The sequence below is a fragment of the Esox lucius genome, chromosome 2 (genome assembly GCF_011004845.1).
Source record: "Esox lucius isolate fEsoLuc1 chromosome 2, fEsoLuc1.pri, whole genome shotgun sequence".
Lineage (NCBI taxonomy): Eukaryota > Metazoa > Chordata > Actinopteri > Esociformes > Esocidae > Esox > Esox lucius.
In genome coordinates this window covers 30500607-30528052 of record NC_047570.1, presented here as the reverse complement: position 1 = coordinate 30528052, position 27446 = coordinate 30500607, and the positions used below count along the sequence as shown (strand labels likewise).

Genomic DNA, 27446 nt, shown 5'->3' with positions numbered 1-27446 from the left:
CAATACACCACATTTTTCTATAGGGGCTCTTATAAATTAACGATCTAAGCAAATACATGTACTTGTCATGTCACTGTCCAACAGCCTGTTTAAGAAATCCATCCATTTCACTGACATATGCCTATTGTAAGAAAAACACAAACATTGCAAAGAAACAGGGCAACAGAATCTCCATACTCTCTCACATTCCTAAGAATGTGGTGGTCTTTCCAAGCCTAAAATATTAATGGCAATAGTGTAGCTGTCACGTTAAGAGAGGCCGGCCTGGGAGACCCCCAATAGCGATGGATTTTAGGCTTGCAAACATTTTAAAGTCTTCACGCCCTCTAACAGTCAAAGATAAAGTGTAATTTATGAATGCATAAGAACGTTACACACTTTTTTCAATTGCTGAAAGACTCCCCAATTGCTACACATTATAGAGAGGGCTTATTTCAAGCCTTACCTTATAATAAACCTACAAAAGTTGAAGAGACAACCTTAGCTGGAAGATTATTTTTCGGTCAAAACTATTATTTGTCATGCGTCATGTGAACAGAATACATGGGGGGGGGGGGGGGGGGGGGGCATGAGCTCAGTCGATCCAGTTCAAATGGTGAAAAGAAGAACAGTCTGAGCCTGTTGGTATGGGACCTCATGTTCCAATACAGATCCCTTCTGTCCACCGATAAGTGGATAACTAGTCCATGGCTGGGAGCTGTGCGGACCTTGCTTCACTGCTCTGCTGCAGATGTCCCAGATGGGTGGGAGTTTGGTCCCAGTGATGTACCGGGCAGTCTTAACTACCTGCTGTATGGCCTTGAAGCTGTATGCAGACCATTTCCCATAGCAGCCAGCCAGGAGGCTCGCAATGGGAAACCCGGGCCCAGGCAGTTCACTGCCTTTCAGCTCTGAGCTTTTCTAACAAGAGCAGGGTACAGAGGGAACCCAGTCTAGACATGCAAGCTATGTGGAGGGGATACTGGGTGGTGTGGCTGTTTGTTGGCCTCTTGCCCTTTTGAGTTTCCTGTTCACATACTAGTCTATTTAACAGTTTGATGAATGCCGACAGAGGAAGCGTTTCAGAATAGTAGTGCTGATTTAGGATAAGAGCTGGTCCCCACGGTCCATTACGGTTGAAGAGCCCAAATCATCTTAGATAAGCACTCCTATTCGGAGGCTCATTGGCTACGCTTAGTCAGGCAGCCAAACTCTGATCTTTTCAAATATTTTTTCAGAGCAGATCTGATTGGACAGAAGACCAATTAGTGAAAAGGTTATCAAAATGGGTGTGCCTGTGTAACTGCAGCAATAACAGGGCAGGTCATATCAAAGTCAAGTCAAAGTATTTTTATTGTCAAATATTAAAGGAGAAGAATAAATAATCACTGGAAAGTGCATTGTTTTCAACTGTGCAATCTACAAGGGTTGGCTGATCATATGTTGCACTGCAGAGACTAGAAGCCAATCATTTAAGTGAGTGCCAAACACTGCTGGCTGGCTGCCAACATTTAGCTGGAATGAGCCCATGTCACATGACATACAGTCAAAAGAAAATCAGGTTAAACCAGTTCTCTCACACATACCAAAGCAAGTCTGGCCCAGCTAATGCATTCTCCCTTTCTCATCGCTCAGTTTCACTGGCCAGTAATGGAACATCAAGTTAAGAATTTAGGGCTGGCCATGCAAGGTTTGTTTAATAATCAACTGGAGGAACAACTGAATGTCACCCAACCTCTTGATATTAGCACCCTGTTGAGTGACTATGCCAACTGGTGCTTTTCCACTGACACATAACCTCACGCCAGTGTATCACTGTGGGCTCCAGCCTTATTGTGTTTCTAGTTGGAGTGACACAATTGTGGCTAGCAGAACTTCTGAATAATTCAAAACTGTGCTAACACCAACACACTTTTTATGTAAAGGCCAGCTTAAAAGTACCCCGTGCCTCGTCTAACTTAGAGCAGGTATGCCAGAGCCCAGTGTGACACGAGTACTGGGTCAATTGGAAATAACAGCCGGAACCTTCTGGGTAAACCTGGGTTCATAAACAAGCTAATCTTTGAAGCTCAGTGGATTTTGAAACCATTGGCATTGAAAAAAAGCTACATGTGTTTCTTCTTTTCATCTTCGTCCCTCGGGCTACTAGTTAGCGAACATTTACATTGGCAAGCCCAACACAACTACGTACAAGGCAGAAGCGATCTAGCTAGCGAGTTACAATAACGTCAAGTGTACTTATGTGCAAGAATATCGGTCATCGTGTAAACACTGGCCAATTGGACTTAGAATGCCAAATGTATCCATGCATCATTATTCAAAACTAACGTTGACAAGGCAATATAAAGATCAGGTAAAGAGTACAATACGATATTTTATGTCAGTTGCCTAACGTCAATATCTGTACCCAGCGTTAGCTAGAAACCTTGGCTTAGCTAGCGTTTGCAGCTATTTACTCGCAATATTCAGATAGCCGAAAATAAAAGCTTACCGGATTTATAGCTTCATAAAGATGTTAATTCACATGTTCTACTACGAAATATTGCTTTAACGCATGTTTATTACCTAACAAACTACATAATACATCGCAAGAGATCCAAGATATCCTAGCTTCCGTCATCTGCGGCCATGTTTGTCAGGCGAATCAATAAACAGCGAAGGCACGCTTGCGCCTGTCCTAGCCCAGTGGCAGTCAGGTCCGCTCAGGTCTCAGTGGACTACGTAAGTTATTTTACGTACATTAATGACTGACATATTCTTAAAATACATCAACGTAACTTTAGGGTACAGACCTGTTACTGGCAACTAGGGGCAGTCGTTGGGTAGATCGGGATAGAAGATGTTGCCTAGTCAGACTGTTCCGGACACATACATTTATTTGCCGCGTGTGGTGGATCGCAGACGTAGGAAAGGTCCATGGCTTTATAGTTTGTTAACCTTTAACATGGTCACCTCCACACACACAGGTCTTTCCTAAAAGTTTTTTTGTCTTATTTGTGTCAGCAATTAGACTTAACTTGGGGTATCTTCCTCAATGTTACCCTACAAGGCACCTTTCATTGATGTTACAAAACAAGTTGACTCCAAAAATAGTAAAATTTAAATTTCACGGAGGGATTTTAAATGCTTTACTTAAATCCACAAATCAAATGTACTTTGGAAATATAATTCACACATACATTACAAAGGTTGTTATGTTCAGCAAACACTCAAGAATACAAATAGAACCTACTTCACACAGCAAAGCTGCCCAAAGCTTCTGACATGAAGCAATAACTTATTACTCTTTGCTTTTGGGCATATACATACACACACACACACAAAACCTACCAAATAAAAAATGTATACAAAAAGGATCAAAAGTGGATGGTATAATCTGGACTGTTTAAAGTCACTGAGATCAGTAGCTTGCACACTGTTTTCAGTGATATACCATTTAAGCCAAAGGTGTCAAACCGGTTCCATGGAGGGCTGAGTGTCTGCAGGTTTTTGGTTTTTCCCATAAATTGGTTCCCTGTTCAAACCTAAACAACCAGGTGAGGGTAGAAACTAACCAATTAGTGACCTAATTAATCAATCAAGTACAAAGTGAGAGAGAAAGCCTGTAGACACTCAGCCCTCCATGTCTTTGTTGATCCCCTTAAGGGCCTTTTTGTGCATTAAAGCAAAATCCCTTATCCCTGTGTATGACTTCATTTGACCATACCACACAGAACTGATTCAACAAACTCTGACAGTAAACGTTCACCTGAGGAGTGGATATTGAAACCGTATTCCATTTGAAGTGTCAGAGGTGTGCACACAACACATGAGCAATGATACTCTGTGTCAACAGTTAAGTCAGACTGAATCCCAAATCGAGTCCTACTAACACCTTGCCAAACAGAGCGCAAGGTGAAACTATGGACCATATTGCATATTAAAACAGCTAACTCTTCTTAGATCCTAGGCACAGTGTCTTGGCGTCAATTTGACATCAGTGTCAATGGCGCCATTTTGTTCATTATCTTTGAAGTAGGGCAGATCTGAGATTCCGTAGTGACAAAATGGAGATAATCAAAAAGCATTAATTCCAGAAGGACCTGTCAGCAGTGGGACAGCTCTTTCTTCATACCTCCATTTGAAATCCTGCATAGCTTTTGGCTGTTGACTGTTATGGTTGAAATCTTAATGTCATTTCAAATTATGAGCAGGCCACACATCTCATATCTTTCATAGATTTTTACAATACAGCACCAAAACATTGTGTCAATTGTTCTGGCCTTCGTCCATATCAATATATTTTTTATATATTCCACATATTCTACAGAGTATAGCGTTGAATGAATCCAAAGCCCTGAAGATCACTTGTTATTTTTCCTCTGTAGTTCTTTCTCCTTGGTTTTCCTCTGTTGTTCCAAAAACCACCCACAGGGTTTAACATCCAGGCTCAGCTGGTCCAGCAACCATGGGTCCTTCTGAGCCCCCTCCATGAACTCCTCCAGGGAAATCTGACCTAGAGAGGGAAAGAGGGGAAAGGTTAGAGAAGAGCGGGGCAGAGAGAGAATTCAACAACTAGAGAGAATGAGAGGGATAGAAAGAAAAACATTTTAAAAAGAAGGAAATTTTTTTACAGAATCAATGTTTGCACTCTCATCATCTCAACATCACTGGCTCTGCAAATACACCTTTATTTGCATTGCAGAAATGTTTTAGTATTGTCTTATTATTGCCACAATGTAATAAGAATACTATCCAGATCCTAATTTATAGTGATAGACAAACACCTCATATGGACCTACCATCTTTATTCTTATCCACCAATTCAAAGATCCGTTCAGTGGTTTTTTCAGGGGTCATGATCTCACTTCCTGATTTGTTCCCATGCCTCTTGATCTTGTAGATGATCTGTAGGAGAGGAGGAATGGATAAGTGGAATTTAATGTGGTGAGTGGGCGCAAGATACTAACACACATATCATCCAACTTGAAACAGGTATTGGTGCATGACATACTGTGGACCGAATGCGCCACCAGCTCAGCTGCTAGACTATGCATGAGGCAGAGAAAAAAAATGACATACTGATACATAAATCATCACTTAGCCCCTAAACACTTGCTTTGACAACATGTTTCACTTCCTCTCTGTCAAGGCATCCATTTCCATCTCTGTCGAACACTTTGAAAGACCATCTAAGTCTGTCGTCAAGCCTCCCTCTGAGAACAAGGTGCACAGCTGCCACAAACTCCATGAAGTCAATTGTGTTGTCCTATGGAAAGAGAACATTTCTTGTCTGAGATGCATAAACAACAAATAAAATCTACCAATCGCAAATGAATGTGATGCAGGTGATAAACCCCATGTGAGGATGTAGCGACAACTTTGTCCCAATGGCATGTCACAAGAAAGATAGATTTTTGGTAGACGTTTCTGCATTTTAGCACAACATACATCCAGTACCGGCATAAAGACCTGGGCAGAAGTAGTACACAGATGGCCGAATTAATTACTTTGTTTCAGGGATTAGGACAGAACAGACATGAGATATTAAGCCTGGGTTATTCTTAGTTTTTGTATATATTTACATCATGTGACCAAGGTAATATCAAAATTATTTTCTTGTCTTATTGACTGAATACTACTATTGAAACCTAAACAATTACAAAATCCTTTATTCTGGGATAATCGAGAAAAGGCACATTTGTGTCAGTACCATGGACAGTTTGATTGGATATACATAAAGGGTTGAGCAGAAGAGTAAAATCTTTAATTTTGTAAACCAAGATAATATCACAACTCGTGTTTGTTTTCAGCTTTCACTTTTCTTGTCTCCGCATCTGACATTGACTCCTATCCATATCTTTAAGAATGCTTAGGTTAAAACAGTAATGTCTCAAAACATACCTGGTTTGCATCAAACGATCGAAAAACATTTTCCATGTAAGCTGACGCTTCTTCTGTCGTCCCAGTGTTGATTCCAAAGATTTTCTTGAATTCATGCAAATGCAGTTTGCCACTGGGACACTGGCTGGCAAATCTTCGGTAGAGTTCCTGGATTTGTGTGAGGGTCACCTCTTCGTCTAGCTCACTCTGTGATTGACCCATGGTTGAGAAAATAATCATTTATAATATGTAATCAATGGTAAAATATTCAGCCATGTCTTCCGTGGCCTCGGTGAACAAACAGCAGGTTCGCACCAAAATGAAGAGTATGAGCATCAAGCCAACAAACCAAAGTTGATTCTAGATATTTTCAAGATCTCCTGAAAAATTAGATATGTTGTTTTTGCTTAACCTTGAAACAATAACATTTGCCACAACGAGAGGCTTCTAAATCAGTTACGAAAACTCCAATCAAGACACACAGGCAAAAATAAAGCTGCAACTCCATTGGGATACCTTGGGTTATAAGAGGTGATTATTTAATACAGACCAAACCAGGCTCTCACAGAGATTAACGTCAACTGCCATTCCCTCCAAAACCTAATCTGCTCTCTCTGCCTCTTTACTTAGACTGCTAAGCCAAATGCCTTAACCTTATATATCTCTGTCTCCAAATGTGCTTTCTCTACTCTGTCAGACACTAGCCTTGGTTCACCAAAGCTATACCATCACACCTTATTTGCTACAACAAACCTTAGAAAAAATCCACACTGCAACAAAAAATTTAAGATTGCTCAAATTCGAATATTAATCCATTAGAACAGACTGAAGGATCTCAAGGATCTGGAAACATTCTTAAAGAAAGTCTTCAATGGAAACAGGGTGTCAATCAGTTTAAAACTCCTATGAATATATGTTGGTTAATGAGTAACCACATAAACACATTGGGAAATTACAGTGTAGCTCATTCCTTGTTTTCCAAAATATATTTATTATTTATTTTACCTTTATTTTACCATTGAAATTAAAAAAATCTCTTTTTCAAGAGAGAACTGGCCAAGGTAGCAGCTGTACTAAAACAGAACATGTTGAAATGCAACATATACAACACGATACAATAAATCCACAATAAAACAAAAAACTGCTATTAAAAACCACATTCTTTATGATGCCCTTAATCAATTAATCAATCAATGGATATGAATATGTCTAGTTTTAGATCTTTTTGCTGATTATTCCATGCATAGTGAGTAAATGCAGTTCTCCCCAGAGATGCATTAAAAAGCAACCACTTGGAGGAGTATAGCTGGTAACTACCAGAGCTATCTCAAGGATGCCAAGAGGATCCCAAAGAATTCCAGAGCTTAGAGTAGTGTGTCCTTTGCAGTTGGACAATGGTCACGTGAAGGACAATTCTCATTATTTGTGTAAAACCTTGAATTGTATAAGTCAGTATCTGGAGTTGATTAAACATTTAGGCACCAGCCTTAAGTGTTGTAAAACATCCTAATAACGGAATATAATACCTGCAATTGTACTTAAAAAGTTGTTTAAAATTCAATGATTCAATGACTCCATTTTAAAAGCAATACCTCCATTAGCAAATCTAGTGTATCTATTCTGAACCACCGATAGGTCCTGCTGGTGCTGCCACCTAGATATCTGAACAGACTGACCAATGAATGGACTCCCAAAACACTAATTAAAGCAATCAGAACAGATGTCTGGGAGCCAAATTGGCAACCAACCAGCTACAGTCAGCTTGAAGGCCTGACCCTGGCATCCTTCCCTGTCAGGGAATACTGATTAAGGGAGTCAACTTTAATTCCGGCTGGCTGCCTGACTGGCTCAGTCTTCTGGGGACTACTTACAGTGTCAAAAAAGGACGTAGAACCCAAAATGACCCTAATACCAGAAATAAATGTACTTTATTTGGATTTGTGAATTTTATCCTTGGTATGTCCTTGGTGTCATTGTGTCACCTCTAACTGTTGTCACTGACCCCCAAAGAAAACGAAGAATCCAACTTAGCATTCAAGACAAAAACAAAAGAATCAAGTCAAACGTCAAGAATACAGTATGTCATGTCTTCTGTCAGTAGTCATTCATCCTCCCAGATACTATTATGACATGTTGCTATCCATTTAAAGTTAAATATATCTTCTCAGTGAATAACCCATTTCTAACCTTCTTCCACTAGATACACCATCGTGTTTTTCCCACCAAAAGAGAGCGATAAGATGATTAATCTAGTGGAGTTAAAAAAGTGTCTAAAGTGAAGTATGGTGGTATAGAAGTCTAAACCACTGACCACTGACCATTACACACATTCACACAATGATGAGTGGTCAGTGGTCAGTGGTCAGTGGTCAGTGACCTGACGATCTGTTCAAGAATCTCCTGATATACCTCAGAATTCATGATTTCCTTGATGATGATACCTTCACTGTTGGGGTAAGGTCCTTTTGGTGATAAGCAGTGTTTAGTTTTCACCCAACATAGTGGTTTTTATGTCAGATAAAAAAAACTGGTTCTGATCAAATAAATAGTTCATGGTAATCCTTATAATTGCCCAAGGCAAGGGTTTCACATACTATCAAGCAGCATTGTAGCATGGTATCCTGAATTGTAACTACAGCAAAAACGCACAATAATGTACATTGCTATCCAATTAATGAATATGCCTAAATGTTTTATTACGATTTATTGCCATTTAAATACATACATTATCTATATTGGGACACTTTTGGTGTATGTATTTGCATTTGTGTGTATGTATGTCTCATGCTTAATTCTTTTGGAAATATTTCTAGATCCCAAAAATGTATTTCCTGAAACAAAAGGATTATTAATTATTTGTGTATTTTACAATGTTCAAAGCTTTTGTAGTCATATCAAAACGGTTCATTAGGAGATTTTGCCATTAATGAAGAAAAAAGCACTGGGACTGCCATAAATGTGATGTTCTAGGTCAGTGTTTCTCAATGGGGGCTATTGAATGAGAGTGTGTATCGTATCTCCTCTTCAGTGTTTCTGTCAGCTTCTTGTGGCGCAGCTCTGTGCCACCTTCACAGGACGGGACGTCAGAGTTCTGCATCATGTATAAAATTTCACCCACATGACGTTTACTCTGTAAACTCTGGAAAATGGACGCTCTCTTGGTATTACTCATGGAAGAATTTCTCACTCTTAAAAGCGTTCATTTCTCTGAGGGATAAACCGTGGACGCCTTGTTAAAACAGTGGTTACATATTTACAATGTCGACTTTACAACCGCTGTCGACTTCTCCTGAAAGCAACTTAGCATCCACCATCCACGCACATTAAAACACTTCAATACAAGTGGCTCTGTTGACATGACTGCAGTACAAGCAGGCGCTGGGCTCTCACTAACTTTCAAAGGTTTTTAACTTATTCCCTTTGAAAGTTAATCCTTCTGCTTTTACCCCTTGATTAAGTGCCAGCTTTTTCTCCGTTGGAACAATTCGTAAGAATTATTATTTCTGATTGGCTGTCTGAATAAGATTTGAATGTTAAATTGCTAGCTGTTTCTGATTGGCTGCTGTTTGTTTCCCTGGGAAACTAATAAATCTGTTGTTTTTCATTCAGTGATGTGCTTTTTTGATGATTTTTGATGATAACAATAGTAAAAAGAATAATAACAACAACAATAATAATCATAGCAATTTTCAGGGCAATTAAACTACATCTTATTTGATGGGGGGCGGTAAGGGACCTGGATAATGGTTAGGGGTGTGCTGGCCCAAAAAAGGATGCGAACCACTGGGGCACGGGCATCTAGGACAGTGTTTCCCAATCCTGGCCCTCACTCACACACCTGTTTCAAATGTTGCTCTACCACTTTACACATTTCATTGACGTAATCAAACTATCATCAGGTCTTGAATCCGGTGCGTGAGTCGTTGGGCAAAAACAAAAATGTGCACCCCTTTGGTTCCGGAGGACCAGGACTGAGAAACACTGGTCTAGAAGGTTATAGTGCATGTCTTTGATTTGTCCACCAGAGGGCAGCCTCTTCAGACAGCCAATTATATGCAGTCCAATTTGCTCAAGATGTGGCATATGGGTGGTTTTATGGTGGTTTTAAAGTGAATGATTTGATTACTTCTGGTGTAATCTCTACCCAGACCCAATTTCTGAATGTAGCCAGTCTGGCTTCTTTATGAATTTGCTTTAGGTTATTTGAGGTCTTAGCATCATCATATACAGTATTAGCTGGCTAGTTTTTTCTCTTGATGAGATGCACAACTTCTCGTCATCCCTCCTTGGTTTATGCAACGGTGAAAAATGTAGTCTTCTTGCTTTACAATACATTTTAACCTTGTTTTGCTATCTTTGTTACCCCAGATGGAGTCAAAGCAACATTTGTATAGAATGTACTGTCTACATGTTGGGTTACTGGTTTGGACAATTTATGACTACTATTGTATCTGCAGTAGCCATACTATAAATACCAGGACAAACTACGGCAAATATTTTTTTTAAACCGTTGTCTTGCTATTGCCTCTCCAGTGCACCTAATGTCCCTTTCATTTGCACCAAAACAGATGAAATTGATTTACAATCACTTAAGCTTCCTAACTGGACAGATTGATATCCCTTAAGTTTATTTGACTTGGTGTTCTACTGTGATGATTACGTATTCATTGTTCACTTAATTTATTTGAGCAGTGTATTTGAAAAAATACTGGTACCTTTGAAAGAATGCCATGTTTAGTATTTTTGGGGGTTATCAAACTATAAAAATTCATAATTCATCAGGGCAAATGATGAATGGCCTCCAGAAATCAAAACCACTTGGAAAGTGGTTTCCTTAATTTAAAAAAAGGAGAGAAAATGTTTTATGTCATATACTAATCTTGCCAACTTTTAAAAAATCCCATCCAATTAACATTTCATAGCTTCTGTTGCTTGATACATGATTTTACAATAATTACTTTTTACATTAATTTAGTAAATACAAAAAACAGAGCTATAACAAAAAGTCTTACAGTTCCAGAAAGATTATAATAGTAGCCTTTATTCCATGTAGCAATGAAGACCCAGTTAGCAGAGAAGACTTTGTTTGGGAAATACTGATTGATGTCTTGTGTGGCCTGTTGAAGAATACTACCACTGGTATTGTACTGCTGGTAAGAGATGTTACCATTAACTCTATTATCTATGTCAGCCTAAAATGGAGCAATGATGTCTTTTGTAGAATTTCCAGGAGATTCACATGGGGTCCAATCAGAAAAATAATTGATGAAGGTCAGATCTCCATTGTTGTTCACCTTAAATAAAATTCAAATGATTTGAATAATGTACTTTCTTACAAAGTAAGATATAATGAATTACAATACATAATATGCAATACAAAGACCATGTTTACATGCAACATGTAATTACGTAAAGTACACAAGTACAGTATAATTACATTCAAATAAAAAGTTTCACGCACATATATCGTTTCATACTCATCATCATCATCTTCCGCTTATCCGGGGCCGGGTCGCGGGGGCAGCAGTCTCAGCAGAGATGCCCAGACTTCCCTCTCCCTAGACACTTCCTCCAGCTCTTCCGGGGGGACACCGAGGCGTTCCCAGGCCAGCCGGGAGACATAGTCCCTCCAGCGTGTCCTAGGTCTTCCCTGGGGTCTCCTCCCGGTGGGACGGGCCCGGAACACCTTCCCAGGAAGGCATTCCGGAGGCATCCGAAACAGATGCCCAAGCCACCTCAGCTGACCCCTCTCAATGTAGAGGAGCAGAGGCTCTACTCTGAGCTCCTCCCGGGTGACCGAGCTTCTCACCCCATCTCTAAGGGATTGCCCAGCCACCCTGCGGAGAAAGCTCATTTCGGCCACCTGTATCCGGGATCTTGTCCTTTTGGTCATGACCCAAAGCTCATGACCATAGGTGAGAGTAGGAACGTAGATCGACGTTTCATACATATTTCCGAAAAACACAAATGGCTGCTGTAGGGTTACTTTAGTGGAACTTCCATCATCTGATTGGTTGTTCACTGTGTCTCCAGCCCCAAATGGATAGAGTGGTCCTGACATTTAACAAAAGGGCCCGTTAACAAACAGGCTCATTAATAACATAACAACTAGATAAACCAGCTACTGTTTGAAAACCTCCTGTTTCCACCAACATTACAGTTTGATGTTTTAAGAATTGTGAAACATATTCCCCATAGGCTTTACCTTCAATCAATATTAACACATAAAAGAATTCCATTGACACATTTGATTGTATAAAATGTACATGCATTGGAACCAGAAATGTGGTTTCACAAAAGAATAGTTGCGCTCTGTTTTAAACCGCATTCAGTTTGCCATAATACTTAGATAGGGTATTACATTCAAACCTCCAAACATCATCAGTTTGGGTGCACTACTTGTCATGGTTTCATTACACAATCATATTGTTTAGATGTTTCATATTTTTAGTGTCAGGTATGTGGAACATTCTGTAAACAATGCATACAATTCCTAAATTCAAACTAGACTAATAATTGTTAAAAACAATCAGATCTTAAAATGTTCTCAATTTAAGTTCAATTTGAAGAGGAATTTATTCTTGGATGTTTTTAAGACACTTTAATATACTTGCAATCCAATCATTTGTCAGTAAATGCTTTAGGATGTTAATGTACAGTTTTCATAAAGAATTTCTGAAACCGACTTTTCTTATAAGGTTTTTATAGGGACATATCCAATAAGATTTGTACTTGACTTTTTCATAATAAAATAAAACATTGGATGGTTCCAAAACATGATAGAAAATTGTGCATTATGTCAGATGAATACAGTAAGTCTGCAGATTAGTCAAACGGATTAGTGGATGAAACTCAGAATCAGCAGTACCTTTTGAAAGAATGTGGAGGGAGACAACAGTAAATGTACATAAAAGTAACAGAATAATCCTCATACCTAATAGGTAAATTGCTCATGAAATTCAGCTGAAATAATTGCATGTAAAATAGTTACAATCATCATCATACAAACCGAAGACAGTATACTTACTCATCGTAAATAACATCATAAAAAGCTGAATATGATCCCCATTGTCACAATTAAAATCTAGAAAAAATTATATTTGCACTGTTTAAAACAACCTGTAATTTATTTTTTGCAAAAACAACTTGATGGCATGGTTGCTTGAAAGGGACCAATGTTGAATGCTTCATTCAGCCGTTCTCACAGCACCTGATGGTGTGGGGTACATTCCCCCACATTATTTATTTATTATTGGGACAACTTTACCTGCCAAAGACATTAATATTCACTGCTTCCCAATAACAGTTTGCCACGTGAGCGAATGTGCGAAGTTTGATAATTTTTATTATCAGTGATTTTAAAGGGAGTAAAACCACTGACTTAAAACTGAGAGGCACATATTATTCTGCTAAAACATTTGGTATTATTCTTAGGTTTTTATTAATCTATACACCAAAATACATGCATCTGAACACAGTATAGCATTATCAAAAGGTTATGTTTAAATCCCCGAAACATGACACTATGCCAGCACATCACTGGGGAAAGCTAATTTGCTAGGAGTGTCTTGTACTGCAAGAAATATATATTTTGCAGGACAAAGCACTTACATCTTTTAATAAATAACAATTAAATACAATTAAAACTTTCATATTTTGTAATGTTTTTGCGATTTTTTTGTGTGGTGCCATATTCAAGGAGCTATAGTTGCCTCCGCAATTCAAGAAAAACCCAGTTCACTGTGTTCCACCATTCTTACAAAACAATCATAAAAATCATAGAAAGCAGTTCCAGTCTGATTCTGTAGCTCCAATTTGGCTTCGAATCACACCAATATATTTAAGGCCCTAATCCAATTGACTACCGTTCAAAAAAGCTGCACTGTTCACTCAGAGTGAACAAACATATTATCTCATTGACTTTACGAAAGGAGAATTGACACAAAACCCCACCTGTCCTCAGGAAAACTATTATATTGAAGCATAAGTGGTTTAAGAAATAAAGCAATGTTTTAAAGACAGAAAAAAGGGAAATGTAAACCAAAACTATTTGTTTTGTGAATCCACTAAATTTAAAAATGTGCGCTCTTCCTTCTCTGTTCCATAACCCAGCCGTAGGGGTTCATGTCCAGATGAAGCATTGTCATGATCCATGGGTCTCGCTGGGCCCCTTCAATGAACTCATCCAGAGTGATGTGACCTGCGAACACCATGAAAATAGAAGTGTATTCAGAACAAAAAACAGATGAATGGACTGACGGATGTCTAGGCAGGTGGACCGACAAACCGATGGAGTCTGTCCAGATCTGCAACACACCTGGATAAGAAACATTCAGTAGACGAATGTCGTAGAATGTTGGAGGTCAGCGTAATGTTTAGATGTTTATACTGTGTCAGAGAGGTAGCTTTTGTCTACAAAACGTATTCTGAATGTAAATGTAACTGATTGTCCGACAACATTGTGCTCTACTGGACTGCAAATGATTCAGACTGTGGGTGCTATCACTTACAATCTCCGTCCACATCCACAGTGGTCAGTATTCTGTCACACACTTCGTCCACTGATAGCAACACGCCGCCAGGTTCTCTCTTTGACGACGTCTTCTTTAAACTATATATACTCTAGGGCGGGAAATAAAGAAGAAACATTTCTGGAACCAAAATATACGATCTATTATGGCAACAATCTTGGATAAAACTAAGCAGGCCCACCCGCCTTCACAGTTGTTAGAACTATGAAACTTGTTCAATATTGGAAGGTGTGTATTCCCATGTTTCAACACATTTGAGTTATTTTAGGTAGATTATGTGATTAAAGACTTTGTCAGAATAAGACAACAGCAAGGGTTTTTGTTTCTAATGCCAGGGACTCCTTTTTAAGGAAAGTATTTAGTATTTATGACTGGTAAAGCAGGCTGAATTATGGGTCCTTGGAATAAATATTTTAATTGCCTACCTCCTTGCAACAAAGACAGCATATTTTGAAGCAAATTTCCTGCAATTCTAGACAATTTGCCATGAGGTAAAGACAAAAAGTTTTAAAACCTAAATTAAAGTGAATTAATGTTGGAAATGTTTTGGGATGGAAATGCATGATGGAAAGGTATTAAGTTGGACATTCTACAATTGGTGAAGTGGTCTTAAGCCCATTTCACCCAGCATGAAGAAACGGTTAATTAATAATATCATAGTACATTTTATTGTATTTAACCATCTAAATTTATATCAAGGATGCCTTGACCAAAATCCATTGAATTTGTTGTGGTTGTTGTTTGTGGTAAAAGATAAAGTACACATCTTCAATCACATACAGTGCCTTTGGAAAGTATTCAGACCCCTTCAATTTCTCTGCATTTTGTCTGGTTGTACAAATAATTTGTAATTAAAAACATCAATCTACACATAATACACCACAATGACTAAGCGAAACCACATTGTAAGACATTTGTGTCCCATTATTCAGTACTTTGTGAAACTCTTTGGCAGTGATTGCAGCCTTCCCCAGATCTATGCCTCAACAAAATTGTCTCTTGGAAGCCTACAGAAAGGTCTTTGTACATCATGGCTTCTTTTTTTCTCTGTCAGGCACTGTGAAGTGTGCCTTTCCTAAGCCATGTCAAATCGAATCAAATTGAATTTCCCACAGATGGACGCAATTCAATTTCTATAGACATCTCAATGATGATTAAAGAACACAGCATGCATCTGAACACAATTTGGAGTGTCATGGCATAGGGTCTGAACAAAATGCATTTATATGAGATATTTCTGTTTTGTATTTTCAATAAATTGGCAGACATTTCTAAAAATGTGGTTTTCGCTTTGTCGTTGTGGGGTATTATGTGTGTATTGAATGGGGTTACCAAGTCCCCAAAATGACAATTAGTTTCCCTGACAACAAATTATTTGGACATCTTGCCAGAAGAAACATATTTTCATTGAAACTTTGGTTAGGTTAAAGTCTTTCTTCTGTCTAAATAACTTGCTTATATGGACATGACCTTTAATTGTTATTTTGGATACATTTCCAGGGTTATTGAAACTTTTGGCATTGTATTTAATTGTGCAGAATCCAATAATGTTACTGTGTACACTTGTGAAGCTCTCACACACACACACAAACACACACACAGTTTTATCTTAAAAACGGATTGTTTACATACTTTGGCTTAACTATCACCAAATTAGCCGACCTTCCCATAAGGCCCTTGGATAATTAGCCCACTCATACACAGCACGGACCATGTGGAAACCTCAGGCAACCTTTGACGGGAGCTTACATCAACAATAGCTTTCAGTTCCGTCCTATCCACATAGCCATTGGCATCCTTATCGTACACTTTGAATGACCAGCGTAATTTGTGCTCCAAGTCCCCCCGGAAAACGAGATTCAAGGCTGCTACAAACTCAAGGAAATCAATGGTATTATCCTGCGACATACAGAGAGGAGAAAAACAATAAACAACAGTTTTCTTCTTAACTTAAAATCAAAGTAATTTTCCAAACAATATGTTACCTCACCCCATTCTTGTCAAAAGCTCGAAACATGCCCTCCGCATACTCAGAGATTTCCCCAGTTGGGTCAACCCCGAAGAAACGTTTGAACTCATGGATAAATAAAACACCACTTGGGCACTCTATCACAAACTTCTTGTACATGTCCTGGAGTGCCTTTACATCGATCTCTGGGTCATTTTGTGTGGTTTGTTGCGTCTGTCCCATGATTAGCTGCAGCAGTCGGCAGAGCACTCCTGTGCATCTCTGCAGTAAACCTACTAGAAGGGGTATTTGACATCAACTGCTTTTAATCATGAAAGCACTTGAAGCAGTAAGCCGCTTTACATATGCTCAAATCAGGTGACTTAAGCAGGTTTTGAACAGGCATTATGTCACAAGGGCTTCCCCAGGCCTTATGGTTCATTAACTGAGTGTTTTCACCATGGTGTATGGTACCCTAGCCAATAGGCACTTGCAAAATCCTGTCAGCTTATCCTAAACATGACTCAAGATAATACCTACCTAGACACTCTCCAATAAGTTAAAATGACCTTACAACTCTCAAGATACCTTTATTAATCTGGGATGAAAATGATTATTTTCCTGACAAATTGACTGAAATCCATGTTCAATAAAATAGAAATGCAGTTACTATAAAAGAACGGCCGCTTAGTTCATTGGACTGTCATCGTCATGGGACCAGTGGCATGCAGTTCTTGACTGTGTTTCTCTGTGGAACTGGTGATCAATTAATCGCTATAAAGAAACTGTCCCTAACCTACAGTCCCTGGATTATGCAATAAGGCATTACTGTCATGTAAGCATTTAATAACCAAACAATCCTACATTAGATTAACCTGAGCTTAGAAAGCAATTGTCCTTAAGAGGGTTCCCAGCTTGGTACGGACAAATCTTCTCAGAACAGACCATGCAAACATCAAAGAGAAGTCAGTTACTTGAGTGAGTGCCCAGCCTTTCACAACCATTATGAACCAAACGGATCTAAACAGACAGAAACAGACACGAACTAACTGAAATAGTCAAAATATCAAGTTTTTACATTTCTATTGCAATGTGCTGATTATTTACGCTCTGACTGATATGCTCTGACCACTAGACTAACTGCATGCCACTTAGATAAATGCGCCCAATAGTGAATCATGTCAGCAGGCTGACCACCTAAGCTAGGGACCTCATATACTGAACAAAACATCTCAGATTTAATGGAACATTTCGGGTATTTGGTAAAACCTCGTCAAAACTATAACGTAGAGCTATGAAGGTGAGACACCCCCGGCCGCTCTAAATTTGTAGATGTATATCAAGCTCTCTAACAGGATTTTGGCATTACATGACTAATGATATCTAACTAGGCTGCACAGAGCTACATGAAAGTTCAAATTGATCAGGGTAAACCGTACCAAAACAACTTAACAACAGAAACTGAAAATAAATGCTTGTCATTGGACAAGCTCCGATGATACCTCACGAAATAAGTGGGTGTCCCAAATGAGTGAAGCCTGTTAATCACCTGGTGTTCGAGAAGATTATCATCTTCTTTATTTGTTTTCCTTAATTGGAATCGTGCTAATTTCGTAGTGTCAGGATGGCATGGATTACTTCAGATCCCAGCCGAACAATAATTGGAGTGGTGAGATATGAATAAGGTATGCCATCAGTACAGATTGCTTTAAAGTATGTATTAGTAATATGAGACAGACTCTGTGTTCAATAATTAAATTATGTATATTCATTTCAATGTAATGAAATATTGTCTATTGCACAATGAATCCTGGGAGCAGGCTATCCTTCAACTTAATGTGAGGGACGTTACACTGGCTGCTTTTACACAGGCGGTCCAATTCAGTCCTTTCAAAGAAGCGCCCGAAGTACAGCTCTTTGCAAATGAGAAACCTTTCAGTTTATGGACCAGATTCAGGAAGTCCACCGGACCAGTGTGTGTTGGACGGGAGGTCAGTAACCTGGAACACCTATTCCCATGAAGGGTTCATTGTTCTATGTTTAATAAGAGCAGTTTAAAAATCAATGGGATGATCACTCACTGCCGTCAGTGCACATGTACTGCTGCAGCGCAGGTTCGAATCTGGGCCGCCCGCAGCCCGCCAAAACGCCTACGGCCTCACAGGATATCCACGGCTTATCTGGGGGACACTGCAAATACTGCAACCGTAGCTTGTTTGCCTCACACATTCTTTTCGGAGGCAAAGAAGAAGCGGTTGTTGTAAAAAAAAAAACATTGCATCAAATCCTGACTAGAGTTTACTAGAAGACATTTGGGACGCACTGACATCAAGTGGAAGAGGATGATCTGATGAAAGTAGTGCTTTTTGCGCTCTAAAGCGTTCTTTTGATTCAGAGCTGTTCTCTCTTCATCGACATCGTACCTCAATCAGGGAACAGTTTGGAGTACATCATTCAAAATTGCATTTACAGGATATGTGGCGTGAAGTCTAAGTGATTTACATGACACATGATGTGCTGAAATTGCAGCCGTATATACATGGGCTGGAAAAAATAACAGAAACAGGGAATGTTACTTGGAAGTAACTAAATCACAATTCTAAACATAGCTGCAGAGGACACATAAGTTTGATTGCCAAATAGCAGTAGATATGTGTGAGCTATAAAAGAGATCTGACATTGATCACTATGATATTTGAGTTCAGGTTGGACTTAAGGGAATTTTCACCATGTTATTGAAACTAAATGCTAGGGTGTGACACATTCCAATCTGTTTCTTCCCATCAATAAAAAACAGGCTTAATCAACATGTAACATCTATTGAGGCATCTCATGGTTGACCCTTCGAACAAAGATATGGCTCCTGAAAACACCTGAGGCTTTGCTGTGGAATGTTCTAGAATCTAGATCCTAGGTCACGCCTTGCATCAAACACTAAAGACCTTGTTGATTTCTACAGTATTGTATATCCACTGATTCTTATAGAATATGGCCATTTTGAGCCTCATGAGCTTTGTGCATCTACGCCACCTTACTTTGACAGAAAAAGAAGTTGTCTAATCCAAAGTCTTCCAAAACAAGGTTGAACTTTATAATGTTGTTAAAACCATGTTAGTCATGATGACCTAATGGGTTGTCAGTCCTATCTATTGCACCATCTATTGAGTGAATATTTAAACAGCACTATACAGATGTTCAAGTTTCTGGGTTGCTGCAGGGAGAAACCAAAGCCTGTATTTCTCTCATCAGAAAACAGCATTATACAAAGTAATGCTACAGAGCAGGTACTCCTACAACTTGACACCCATCGCGGTCACATAGGGTTGATTAGGCAGAAGTTGCTGGAGATGGCAGGAACTGGAGCTCAGTGTGTGGGACAACATCCTGTCCATGTACCTGGGTAATGAGCCATGTTGCTTAATCAGCTCCCTAAAACACCTGTCAGGTGGATAAATCATCTTGGCAAAGCTGGAGTGCTCACTAAAAGGGATGCAAACAGATGTACGCACAAAATTCAAGAGTTAAAAAAAGCTTTTTGTGTAATGCAGTTTCCCGGATTTTAGGAGTAGAATCTTTTAGGTTTTTCACTTGTCCCTTGTATTTCTGAATCATTTGAATGCTCCTTAATGAGTGTACATTTGGTATAGTGATGCTGTTCAGACGCCTCGTTCACTAGTAGTTAGTTCTGTAGGGGTGTAATACCTAGGAAGTCCACATGGGGGCTGACAGTCATTTGTAATAATAGAGCCCTACCGAGAATAGTACAGCCTTTCTAATTGTCAAAAGTCAGTCTTGTACTTATCAGACGTCCAGAATAACAGTCATTCTGAACAATGAAAATCATGGGACATGGCACACAATATCTATTCAGCAAAAATTAAGAAAAACTAAATGTATAAAAATATTGAAAAAACATGTTTTTTTTACTATAGTCAGTCGATGTGCAATGCATATATGTACTGCTTTATTGTTGCCTTTAATACAAAATTTTATAAACAAGGAAATTGACTAGTATTTTAAAAATGATCCAGGACAGTTTTGTATTCAGAGAAATGTATTTGGAAAATTTGTGGAAACACCTATTAATTATTACTCTGTATTAAACTATGCTTCAAGCTAGGTTTCTGAAGATCAGATGAAGGCACATATCCAAATTCCACCCATAAGTAATTTTCTCCAAGAGTCGATAGAATGTAATCATTATCCATCATCTGCCTGGATAGCCATTATTTCTAGATCAGTAAAATTAATAGTATTGGTCGCATGGAATTGTTTAAAAAAGTTTAATGTATTCCCATTTACCCAAATAACAAATGGCATTACATGCATGTCCAACACAAAAAATAACTACAAAACAAGCAAGACTTGAGACAAGATAGGCATAAATCGATCATGATCCGTTAACAGTTGAGTCTTCATCCATATCTTCCTCAGAATCTTCATCCTGAGCTTCTTTCACTCCCCCCTCCTCGTCAACCTGTTGGACATCCTCAACCTGTTGGACCTCCTCAACCTCTCTGACCCCCCCCAAATGTCCAGTCACACCCTCCACTCCTTCCTGTTCCATCTCCATTGCTCCTTCCTCCATGGCCATCTGTGGCTCCACGTGCACAACGCCATTCTCCCCGGCTTCTTCCTCTTCTTCCACCTCCACCATTTCAGGCGGTCCTACAACCAAAGAAACATACAGATGGGACAAATGTCCACCTTTCAACACTCAAAGAGCAAAATGCTCCCGGCCCGGCACAGATGTCAGATTACACACCTTGTCGTACGTCCCTCCCAGGGATCTGACCAGCCTGAAGCATCCCCTTCAACCTCTCCACCTCAGCCAGGGACGAGGCATTAGCTATTGCGTTCTGGGGAGGGCGCAGAAGAATAACTATTAGTTCATGCATAGAAAACCCATTGGCAGTCCCTTTCTCTCTGTAATTTTGCAGTCGTTTAGCATTCTGACGGTGTAGAACCTGAGCCATCTGGGCCACGGTCCTCTGGGGTGAAACCAACGATGCGCAGTAGGTCTATCATATGCAGTGAAAAGACCACACAGAAGCCCCAGAATGAAGCTAGCTAAACATGACAAAACGACACATCCCAAAAACAGCCAAAATGATTGCCTTTATCGCTTCCATGTCAGCGGGAGACGGCCCCGCCTTTTTCTTCTCAGGCTGCTGCACGGCGGCTCCGGGGGTGAACCTAAAAACGCAGACGCGCAAAGTCACAACACGGAGGGGTTTCGAGCTTCCCTAGCCTCTTAACCAGTGTAGTATCTTTTCTTTTTTGAGTGAAATAAACTGATACAGTGTGGAATTCCCTTAAGACAGCGCTCCTAAGAAACACAGTTCTGTGGGGGTTGCTTTTAAAAAATTAAATGTGACGGAGGTTGGGCCACCGCATATCATATAATGTAGCTACTATGCAACACCACATCTGCAGTGGTGGTGTTGGCGCTAGTCCAAATATCAGGTGTCCCTGTGATTTTCCGACACCCCCACCAGCCAGGGTCCAGTGATTCTGAGGAGCTGCCGACCAATGGGGACTTTCGTCTTACGTTTTGGTTCGCTTGGCAATATCCTTTGCAAGCTGAGCACCGCGTTTGCCCTTGAACATTTTCTCCGCCTCCTGACGCTCCTATGGCAATACATCACACAGTTAAAGTGAGAGATTATAATAATCACACAGACCTCCAGGAGAAGGACTGGCATGGAAGGACAGATGTTTGGGGGGAAATAACACAAATACAGCATTGTCCAGGAAGGCCTAAGAATACATCTCTCCTCCTGAAACAATATCAAATAAAATTATTCTCCAGGTTGGTGTTTTTGGTCACAGCACTGCCAAGAAAAACGAGGCCACTGCCAAATCCAAAGTTAAGTGCATGTTTCTTGCAGACTAAAGTCCAACATCATTTAAAAAATAAAAAAACTTTATTCAATTGGTTGTTTCAGAAAAGTCCAATATCTTAGTATTAGCCATGGACCTACCTTTAACTTCACCTTCTGGAAGTCAAGCACATGAATCTGGGGGATTTTGTTTATTACATAGAGCCTGTAGTGCTTCTTGTTGGTCACTGGATTCCTGAGGAGGCTGAGATGTAACAAAAGCACAGAATTTAGACTCACAAAACACTATATAGGTGCACAAATTCAGTGTTTACAACTGAATTGTACCTGCAACATACAGCGAAATATTTAGCAACTGAATTAACTTAAGCACACACTGTAATAGGGGAAGTACGTGTTATACCTGAGAAGGGTCAAGGACTTCACTGAAGCAAGTGGATCCAAGTCACCCTGGGGGACAGCAAAACACTGAATATTAAAACAACTCTGACAAAGAAGGTGGCAAGTCACACCTGCATACAGCTTTCCATGTTGGCTTTTCAAATAGTTGCTCATGTCTTGTGATTCACTATTTATATTTCATTCTTGGCCAGAGTTCAGTAGAAAAAAAGCCAGTAGTCTAAACGTAGGGCGCTGTTACCCAACTGCTGCACACAATGAAGCGACACAGCCTAGAACAATTTGTTTGACAAACAAGTAGGGCCTTGGTGGCTGTTTGATGATGCTGCTGCATGCGGTCCTCAGAAAGAATGTGAAATGAACTCCCCAAGCAGAGCCAAGATCCCAGAAAAAAAAGCTGCTTTGTGGGAAACTATGGATTTATGGTGAAAGCAGAATCTAAGATATCTTTAATATCAATTTTTCAACTAAACAAAGGGATTCTCTCTGAAATTCTGATCTGGGAATCACAACCATATAATTGCTTAACGAAAAAATAAATGACAAGCAACATTGTAGTTGACCAAACAAAAGAGCAAACATAGTAATTAAACAGCCAGTAAGAGGAATGGCACTGATTTAGGCAAAACAGGAAGGGCTTGGTGTGTGCAGGAAGACAAGAAATTATACAAACACACATACAGCCAGAATTAATAGCTGACTTGTACCCTAATCACAATTGCCTACCAGCCAGCATTTGGTTTGGATATTACAACCCCATTTCCAAAAACATTGGGACACTAAAATGCAAATAAAAACAGAATGCAATGATGTGCACATCTCATCCATATACTTAATTGGAAATTGTACAAAGACAACATTAAATGTTGAACTAGAGCAATGTTATTGCTTTGGATAAATATGCTCATTTTGAATTTGATTGCCAGCAACAAGTTCCAAAAAAGTAGCATGTTTATTAGAGTGTTGCATCTCCTCTTTTAACAACACCCAGTAAGTGTTTGGGAACTGAGGAGACCAACTGCTGTAGTATTGAAAGTGAAAAATAAATTCCATTATAGCTTGATATGGGATTCCAGCCGCTCAACAGTTCGGGGTGTCCTTGTTTCGATTTTTCATTTTACAATGCGCCAAATGTTTTCAATGGGTGACAGGTCTGGAAAGCAGGCGGGCCAGTTTATCACCCACTCTTTTACTACGGAGCCATGCTGTTGTAATACATGCAGAATGTGGTTTGTCATTGCCTTGCTTAAATAAGCAAGGCCTTTCCTGAAAAAGACGTCATCTGGATGGCAGTATATGTTTCTCCAGTACCTGTATATAGATGATCAGCCATAACATTGTGACCACTGACAGGTGAAGTGAATAACACTGAATTTCGTTATCATGGCACCTGTCAGTGGGTGGGATAAATTAAGCAGCGAAGTGAACAAAGTCCTCAAAGTTGATGTGTTAGAAGTAGGAAAATGGGCAAGCGTAAGGATCTGAGCCACTTTGACAAGTGCCAAATTGTGATGGCTAGACGACTAGGTCAGAGCATCTCCAAAACTGCAGGCCTTGTGGGTTGTTCCCAGTCTGCAGTGGTCAGTATCTATCAAAAGTGGTTCAAGGAACGAAAACGGGAGTGAACAGGCCACAGGGTCATGGGCGGCCAAGGCTCATTCATGAATGTGGGGAGCGAAGGCTGGCCCGTGTGGTCCGATCCAACAGACCAGCTACTGTAGCTCAAATTGCTGGAAAAAAGTTAATGCTGGAAAAGTAAGAAAGGTGTCAGAACAGTGCATCGCAGACCAGTCAGGGAGCCCATGCTGACCCCAGTCCACTGTCATAAGCGCCTACAATGGGCATGTGAGGATCAGAACTGGACCACAGAGCAATGGAAGAAGGTGGCTAGGCCTGATGAATCACGTTCTCTTTTACATCACGTGGATGGCCGGGTGTGTGTTGCTTACCTGGAGATCACATAGCACCAGAATGCATAATGGGGAGAAGGCAAGCCAGCAGAGGCAGTGTGATGCTTGGGGCAATGTTCTGCTGGGAAACCTTGGGTCCTGCCATTCATGTGGATGTTACTTTGACACGTACCACCTACCTAAGCAATATTGCAGACCATGTGCACCCTTTCACGGCAACGGTATTCCCTGATGGCATTGGCCCGTTTCTGGAGAATAACGCTCCCCGCCACAAAGCAAAAATGGTTCAGGAATGGTTTGGAGGAACACAACAATGAGTTCAAGGTGTTGACTTGGCCTCCAAATTCCCCAGACCTCAATCCAATCAAGCATCTGGGGGATGTGCTGGACAAACAAGTCTGATCCATGGAGGCCCCCACTCCCAACTTACAGGACAAAAGGATCTGCGGCTAACGTCTTGGTGCCAGACACCACAGCACACCTTCAGAGGTCTAAGTGACTCCATGCCTTGACGGGTAAGGGCTGTTTTGGCGGCAAAAAGTAGCACTACACAATATTAAGCAGGTGGTCATGTTATGGCTGATCTGTGTTTATTGTTCAGCATTAAAAGGTGCATTAAAAGGTGCCTTCACAGATGTGCAAGTCACCCACACCTTTGTGCACCTTGCATCTGGTTTCTCCTTTGTGTGGTAGAGCTTCAACTTTGTGGATGCGGCGCCAAACTGTTAACAGACGATGGTTTTCGGGAAGCGTTCCTGGGCCCATGCACTGATTTCCACTACAGAATCACATCTGGTTTTAATGCAGTGGGCCCGAAGATCACAGCCATCCAATGTTGGTTTTCGGCCTTGTCCCTTGGGTAGAAAGATTTCTCCAGATTCTTTAAATCACTTACTGATATTATGTACCGTAGGTTGTGAGATCCCCAAACACTTGGGAATTTTATGTCTTTCACAGAGTTTCTGTTTTTATTTTACAAAGTGTCCCAACATTTTTGGAAACAGTGTTGTAGTTGCAGAACGATGCATCACTATGGTCTGGTTGATGCTCTCTGAAAGCCTAAAGCTTGCTCTTATCATTTGAATCCGTTTACTTCCTGTGGCCTGTGACGAAGTGTTGTGTTTGCAGTGCTTGGTTTTATTTGTTGTTTTTATAAAGCCCTTTTTACATCAGCAGTTGTCACAAAATGCTTTTACAAAACACCCAGACGTAAACCCCAAGTTTTATACATTTCTATGAAAACATTACCATTGCATTTAAGTAAGTTGGTAGTGGATGGCTACGTGCGCATTTCACTAAATAGTGTGATTCGCTCTAAATAATGTGACGCCGGCTAAAAAAACTACTTACATTATTCCAGTTGAATTGTATTTTCATTTGAAGTGTTTTTAAACATATGTGGCAAGTCATAACTCACCAATTCCTGAATGTTGTTGCTTGTAAGGATCAACTCCCTCAAACTCGGCAGTGCCTGTTCAAGATTCTCACCCACACGGCTGAAAGAAGTACATCGTTTACAAAACATGATTTAATTAGTTAACTAGCAATCTAACGCGTTTGCCAACGGCAGGCAACACAGTTACGGTGAATATACAATTTACAAAACACAATGGCGTAGTTACCATATTCTGTTGTTGTTCATGAGCAACGTTTTGAGTCTCTTGAGTAGAGGGAAGCCGTCCAGTTTTCTGATCTCATTGTCAGAAAAATCGATTGTATCAAACTGGTCAAGGGTAGCCCCGAGGTTTTCAAGTACAGGGATTTTGTAACCTAAACGAAAGCAGGGTACAATAACAGCTTAAAGTTAACCGGCTTGTTTGAGGGATGCAACATGCACTGTGTTCACAACAAGCTAGTTTTTACCGTTAGCAGTTAGCATTTTTACCATCATCAACTATTTGCATCAAGCCAAGGCCTAATCAAGCTAGTTAGCAATAAAGCGCGGGTTGACGTTTACCTCGCAGATCCAGCTCTCTATCGCGCACTGGGTTTGTGTACTGAGCAGCCTGCTCAATTAGCTCTGCCGATAATTTCACCATATCGAAAACAAGGAAAATAGTTCAGAAGCGGGGTTTCTGATTGAACAAATAAATACAATTCCTCAATCCTGTTAACACTTCGTTCCACACGCTGTCTTCCGGAAGTAAAACTACTCCCACAATGCAAATCGCTGAAAATTATATAGCTGAAAGAAAATCACCCAGCTCCCTCTAGCGCAATGAATGACTATAAATAATGTTGCTTAAAAACTACCTAACTATATGTAGGAACCATTATTATACCCTTGTGATACCACTGTCTATAGATTTGAAAAATGGAAATAGAAAATGGAAGTGTACTGCAGTTTGCATCTATTTCGTTTACATTTTGGTGAATTGACGTGGTGAAGCAGAGTTTTAATAGTTTTTATATGTTGCTAAGGGCCAGGGCATGGAAGTAACTGTTCAAGAGGCCGGATACATTTATGTTTCATACATTTTGCAGACATTCTTACCAGACGGAAAGTTGTCTCTCACTGTAACTCAAAGTTATGAAGCCATGTTTTTCAATAGATTTTACTGTAACACTTACATGATGTAACAGAAAAAAGGCAATTTAACGTTGTGTTATATGGATGATCCAACAGATAGTTTGCAAACACTGGGTTATATTGGGTTCCTTTCATATAAATATCTGTGATGTTGCTCGGGGTAATGGCATTCAGCCTGGCTGAGTCTGCCTTTAAGCCTTTGAAGCTCCAGTCACGCCGTGGCTAATTTGAAGAATTACAAATGAGAACAAATGCCATTCACTATCTCTGTTGACTTACGCAGTTGTGACAGACATCAAACATCATTCAAGTAATCGCCTAATTGAAGGCAAGTGAACTGCACCTCTACTGGAACGAAACAACCGTTCAATTGAACGATAAAACTGATCAAGTCAGTCGATCACCGGTCCTTTTTAATTAGACAAAAGCTCAGTGTACGATTTC

The 27446-nt window shown here is 39.9% G+C and overlaps 4 protein-coding genes and 1 pseudogene across 10 annotated transcripts in view; all 5 read right to left on the bottom strand.

The window, feature by feature from the left end:
- LOC105014327 (COP1-interactive protein 1) overlaps positions 1-2640 on the bottom strand; it is a 44562-nt gene extending 41922 nt beyond the window's left edge. For all 7 annotated transcript variants that reach the window (XM_034287981.1, XM_034287984.1, XM_034287983.1 and 4 more), the window contains exon 1: positions 2471-2640. The gene's annotated coding sequence lies outside the window, so the exon portion shown is untranslated. The remainder of the gene's footprint in view (positions 1-2470) is intronic.
- Positions 2641-3093: 453 nt separating this feature from the next.
- On the bottom strand, positions 3094-6454 carry LOC105014355 (guanylyl cyclase-activating protein 2). Its single transcript, XM_029113998.2, has 4 exons — positions 5863-6454; positions 5078-5227; positions 4761-4866; positions 3094-4474 (listed from the first exon to the last, which is right to left on the bottom strand). The coding sequence occupies exons 1-4, from the start codon at positions 6079-6081 to the stop codon at positions 4323-4325; spliced, it is 627 nt and encodes a 208-aa protein (XP_028969831.2). The 5' UTR covers positions 6082-6454; the 3' UTR covers positions 3094-4322.
- Positions 6455-10599: 4145 nt separating this feature from the next.
- LOC105015100 lies at positions 10600-11902 on the bottom strand (annotated as a pseudogene).
- Positions 11903-12616: 714 nt separating this feature from the next.
- Positions 12617-16602, bottom strand: LOC105014361 (guanylyl cyclase-activating protein 2-like). The gene is made up of 4 exons (XM_010876632.3): positions 16363-16602; positions 16122-16271; positions 14352-14463; positions 12617-14041 (listed from the first exon to the last, which is right to left on the bottom strand). The coding sequence occupies exons 1-4, from the start codon at positions 16561-16563 to the stop codon at positions 13914-13916; spliced, it is 591 nt and encodes a 196-aa protein (XP_010874934.1). The 5' UTR covers positions 16564-16602; the 3' UTR covers positions 12617-13913.
- A 3984-nt stretch (positions 16603-20586) lies between these two features.
- snrpa1 (small nuclear ribonucleoprotein polypeptide A') lies at positions 20587-26634 on the bottom strand. The gene is made up of 9 exons (XM_010876644.4): positions 26430-26634; positions 26095-26242; positions 25890-25968; positions 22567-22613; positions 22305-22407; positions 21872-21951; positions 21438-21516; positions 21086-21179; positions 20587-20988 (listed from the first exon to the last, which is right to left on the bottom strand). Exons 1-9 carry the CDS (start codon positions 26509-26511, stop codon positions 20711-20713), a joined length of 990 nt encoding a protein of 329 aa, XP_010874946.1. The 5' UTR covers positions 26512-26634; the 3' UTR covers positions 20587-20710.
- Between the last annotated feature and the right edge of the window lie 812 nt (positions 26635-27446).